The sequence below is a fragment of the Lycium ferocissimum genome, chromosome 2 (assembly GCF_029784015.1).
Source record: "Lycium ferocissimum isolate CSIRO_LF1 chromosome 2, AGI_CSIRO_Lferr_CH_V1, whole genome shotgun sequence".
Classification (NCBI taxonomy): domain Eukaryota; kingdom Viridiplantae; phylum Streptophyta; class Magnoliopsida; order Solanales; family Solanaceae; genus Lycium; species Lycium ferocissimum.
The window spans coordinates 65,907,516-65,913,116 of record NC_081343.1 but is presented as its reverse complement, the minus strand read 5'-3'; the positions used below and the strand labels follow the sequence as shown (position 1 = coordinate 65,913,116).

Genomic DNA, 5,601 nt, shown 5'->3' with positions numbered 1-5,601 from the left:
ATTGGATTTTTATAAAAAAGATTATAATATTTGTCAAAATTATATATATTTCAAATGATATTTTTTATTTACTTAGTATCATAAAGTTTTTTTTTTAATATAATAAGAAATAAAAAAATTTAAAAAGTATTTTCCTTCGTTTCCAAATACACCCTAGTATTGAAGTGTTAACGCAAATGACCAAGAAAGAATCAAGAGGTGCGTGTTGGGTGTTGTCAATTTCCTCTCGTACCTCGTAAAAAATAAGAATAAGCTGGGTACACAGACTGTTGTCGATTCCTGTCGTTATTGTTCCATTAGAAATCGAATATTTTACTCTAACTCAACGGTCTCAGTTCCAGCTCAAACCAACTGTAGCCATATTATATTTTAATTATTTATACATATACGAGTTCGAAATTGAAAACTCAGCTCTCTGCTCACATGGTAAGGATTCAACTGTTAGATAGCCGCCATTTCCACATTTAAACAAAGTAAAATGAGGTTAACAAACTATCAAATACTATAATTAATCACCGTTTCTCTTTATAACTTTTTATGCATTGGGTTAATTTGTCGTCTAATTACAGCTCAGAGACTCTCAGTGTGTTTAAAGCATAGCATATTCTTGAAGGAATATAACGAATCTGTACAGCTCAGCTACCTGCGAAGATTCTGCAAGATTCCCTTTATTGCGGCTGATTTTTCAACTGCCTCAGTCAAACTTACCCTAAGCTATTCCTTAAATTAACATATGGGTGCTTGTCTTAAAACTTTTCGTTGGTGGCTTTACTCTTTTATTCTTAGGAGTCAATTTTCAGAAAAGTCGAAAAAGTAAGTGGGATGAGCTCAAACTGAAAACCAACTTTAATTTTGACCAAAGCAGTAAGCACCTTCTCTTTTTCTCTCTCAATTTGAAGGTAGTTTTTACTTTCCATTGTACTATAATCTTAAAGTTAACACAAAATGCAAAATCTAGTTAGGAATTTCCGAGTTCTAGTTAATAAAACAAAGATTTTTCAGTTGTTTAGTATTCGAATAAATTTAATAATTTATCCATCGAACGAAAAGTAGGGAGTATGGTGGATCGCATGTGCCTTTACGTTACCATTTGCAATTGAAAAGTTCTTAATTGGCTTTTCCCTAACTGATATAAATATTTTTATATCGGAGTTTATGGTTTGTTTATTGCCCCATTAGGAAACCTCGTTGCTCAGCTGTCACTGTCAGCTCCACTTGTTTTCTTCTTTTGTCTATATATGTATATAGTACAACTAATTAAATACTTACATTATCATATTTTAGTGGGTTCACATGGGAATCATAAACAGTTTATCGCCAGATTGGAAAGTTCTACCTTTTCAAATCACACGAGCTGGGACTATGTGGAGTAGTGCTTCGCAATTAGAACATCCAATTACCTAAAACACACTACTACAATCATTTCTATTTTCCAGGTGACGAGACCTCCATCTCTCTGTATTTTAGAACTTCCACTGGTTGGTTCCTGTTTGCTAATTAGTCTAATTTCATTGTAATGTTAAGAGTATATATGTGCAAGCATAAGAAAATGCACTTGTATTTTCCAATGAGTTTAATACTATCACTGGTTTCAAGTTTCAACCTAATTCAGAGCTGAAAAACAGAGCTAATTATCAGCATGAGCAGGCCTATATTAAAGTTGTCCAAGTGATAAATGACACATGACCGGCAGAAATCATACCTATTCGTTAACTTGAAAATATTTGAAATATCCTGTGATACCTTTGGAGTTGTATATTTTTTATAACTATGGTATTCGAGTCAGCTATGTCCATTTCGATTATTTTATTGAGTATTGTATCTCACGCCAATATAAATACTAGTAACTCTATTCACTAAAGCTTAGAGAATTAGCGAGAAATCACTAGCTTTATTTTTCTTTGATGCGATTTGAACTCGATATGATCTCCATATTTTTGTTCTTCATTGACCATTAAGCTAAATCCTTGATTACTTGTGAAATTATACTTTTTTTCACGGGAATTGGAATTGTCACTAGATACTACACCCTCCGTCCTAATTTATGACTATGTGGCACACTTCACTACTAAAAAATCACTATTTTTCCACTGAAAAATGTTCAGCGGCTATTTCCACTGATGTTGGTGGGTAAAACCTAAATAGTTGAGTTTTCACACGGAAAACTTAGAAAGTTTCACAACGTTTCAATGGAAACCTGTTTCCTATCATGTGTTTTTCTAGTGAATTGATTCAGTGGGAAAATTATGTTTTATGTATAAATTTTCCAATGAATGACGGTGGGAACAACTTCTGCTTCTAGTAATGTTTCTTTTTAAGTCTGTCCCAAAGTAAATGTCACTTTTAGTCTGTTCCAAAATAAATGTCACCTTTTTATAAATAGAAATAACTTAACTTTAAAATTCTCCTTTTACCCTTAATGAAATGATGTATAGTCATACAAATGTCTAATGTTTATTTAAGACTACCATATTTAAAAAAAAAAAAAATCTTTCTTTCTTATATTTTGTACTTAGTCAAATGGTGTCGCATAAATTGGGACAAATAAATTAATATTTTTCTTATTTTTTTAATGTAAGAAGATGAAGGTTTTTCAATAAAAGTCACCATAATATGAGACTTTAAAGTCGGCGCATTATGGTCCTTTAATTTCTTTGAGGTAATATAACTTAGCAAGCACCTTCTAAACTTAGTGCTTTCCACTCTTCGTAGCTCCTACTGTTCATTTGCATGGGCAACAGGTCTTAAACATGCAGAGAGGTGTTTAGCCCTGTTTTCTTTTCAAGTATTGTTATATATATATGAACGAACGTAAGGGGGACGGATCATTAGGAACACAAATTAAATGATTGCTTAAGAGGCAATAACTTCAATTTATAATAACATTACTAAAATTTAGATTTCTGGATATACACGTACAATGTTCCGTTGCAAAATACAACTTTCAAGCTCTAATATTCAAGCTGCGGAGAACGGACGTACCATACTTAGATATATAGATTATAATACTAAAACTAATTACAAATAAGTAGGTGAAATAACTTTATCCCAAATATTGACATGTCTAGACATTTGGACCAATTTTTTCATTCTGAGAAGCATGACCAATACCCGGACTGTGTCCTCCTTTAAGATCGTCTACTCTTCCTTCAACCGTAGTGTGTTTTGGTTGATAATTTGTTTTTGGCACGGAAGATGAATGTCCAATACCTGGGCTATTTCCTGTTTTTGTTGGTGTGTTGTTAACTTTTCCAGTTGCAAATGTTGAAGTGTCACCAGTACTAAAGCGCTGCCTCTCAGGAATTTCTTTTCCCCTCATGTTATCAGCCAACAGTGTTTTCTTCAATTCTTTCAGTTGTCTTCCCTCAGCAATTAGAACTTGATGGCAAGCAAATACAACAAGAAGGAAACTAAATACACAACTATGTTTGATACAGGCCATAACTAGAAGAGACGAGAAAATTCTCTAGAGGTCTGTGAATGCTTATTTTTTTTCGCTTGTGAAAGAAGCAAACGAGAACGAGGTACTGCTAAAGAGAAAAAATGGGGCTCAATTGATATTCTATTGAGATGATATCTAGCTTGAGATTTGAGTGAGGAATATTTTCCATTATTGTGCTAGCTCGCTATTTATAGGAACGAGACCCTTCCGAGTCATTAATATTATATTGCACATAGTAATTCTTTTAAAATTTAAAATTGTCCTCTTTTAGTAACAATTTGGATGGTTTGTGGTCCTTGAATAAGTTTGGAATGCTTTTTAATTACTTGTTTTGTAAACGGGTCGTCACTGATCTTTAGTTAAGTCTTGCATTACTTTGTTATTCTGTCTTTCCCAGTTTTTTGTGGTCCTTTCAATGCCTCTCTTTCATTTTTTTCTGTCCTCTTCATCACTTGAGTTGCAGCAATACATATAAAGTTATTTTTAAAAAAAAAAAAGGGGGGGGGGGGGGAATTTAGGTTTTATGTATCCACAATAATTTTAAGAAGTTTTATTCAATTAATGTGTAATATAACAGGCTATAGTAGATTATTACTCTGTTTTCCAGGCAATCATATTAAAATTGCTATGAAGAGTTATTTGTTGTTGTAGAAGAAGCTGATGGAGCTTAGTTCATCGGGTTCAACTGAACTAGTATTTTAACTTGGAGAATAAATATGTATATTAAAATTCTAACAAACATTAAAATTTGAATCCATAATTTCATAAGTTCAATTGTAAGAACTTAAAGATTGAACACAACAAATTTCAATTCTAAATCTACCTCATATTATAAATCACAGGTCAACATAACCTGATGGTATAAAATATATATATACAAACTTAAACTCAAATAATGTAATGCTATTGATATGCTTGAGTCATGCAGTCGTTTGGCTGGCAAGTGGCAATTATCGTAGTGTAAATTGTTTAGACTTGTATTAAGGCTGATAGTTGGCTGTACGATAGCCTCTCTTTTTGTTCATGCAGCTTTTTTGTTTCAAAATAGCAAAGATAGCTAAAGATATTTAGATTTTCAGGCTTATAATAACAGAATTATGTTCAGACAGTCGTCCCACTCACCGAAATTTCATCTTGAAAGATTGGATTCTTTAGTACTTCCCACTTGTCTGTGCTTAATTTATTAACTGGGTGGCTTATATGCAAGTTCTGACTTTTTTCAGTACACAAATTCAAGTATAATAACATCTTAATTTGTTATGGTACACACTTATTAATATTTTTTGAGGGAGTTCATAATTAGTTAGCTAGCTGTTGAAAGGGTTATGATTCCTATCTATGATTGCCATTATATCATATCATTCGTATATTTTTCAACTGTATCAAAAGTCTGTGGAAGCTAAGGAAGGTCGCTTTCTTATAATCTCCTAAAAGTTGCTTTCTAATAAGAAGAAGAAAAAAAAAGCCTTTTTTGGTCCTTTTCTCGCTGTGGTTTGAGGTCACTCTTAATTATTTTAGTGTGTATCAAATTCGGCTGGAGAAGAGAACTTATAAAATACAGTACAGTATTTAATATTTCCTATTGCTTGCCATACTTATTATTTATGCACAATGATAACCGCGCATTCGAGAAAGATATTCGACATATTGCTGTTAAATACAACTGTAGCCCTTATCTTGGTTCATTGCTAGCTGCTTCTCATTTGTTGGCTGCTACTATTCCTTTCTCTTTGCACTAGTGTGAAATTGGAGCTCTAATTAAGCTTTCCTGTGATCAAATAATATTTAGTTCAAAAGTAAAAGCTAGCCCCAAGATGCGCTGCACGGGTGCCTTAGAAATATACATGATTATTCTTTAAAGGAGCACCTACCACTAACGAAAAAGTTGAATATTGCTAATGGATGGTTTAGATAAGCTAATGACAGTTGACTGAAGCTAAGTGATCATTACTCTGTATTTTTATTTGTTGTGGTCCTGTTCATTTTATATCTGCATTAATGCTTTGACTCTTCTTTTTCTTGTCCATAGTGGAGTAATAAATTCAACTTGTCATGACCACTTTAATCTTTTTTAGGATTCTCAAATTGATGTGACGTTTCTAGTACTTTTACTTACTATTATTAGTTTTTATTTTCTTTAAAGAGAATTGTTTTACCTT

The 5,601-nt window shown here is 32.5% G+C and overlaps 1 protein-coding gene across 1 annotated transcript; it reads right to left on the bottom strand.

The window, feature by feature from the left end:
- Nucleotides 1–3,064: 3,064 nt before the first annotated feature.
- LOC132047877 (precursor of CEP6) lies at nucleotides 3,065–3,442 on the bottom strand. Its single transcript, XM_059438854.1, has one exon. The coding sequence runs from the start codon at nucleotides 3,440–3,442 to the stop codon at nucleotides 3,065–3,067; it is 378 nt and encodes a 125-aa protein (XP_059294837.1).
- Nucleotides 3,443–5,601: the final 2,159 nt, after the last annotated feature.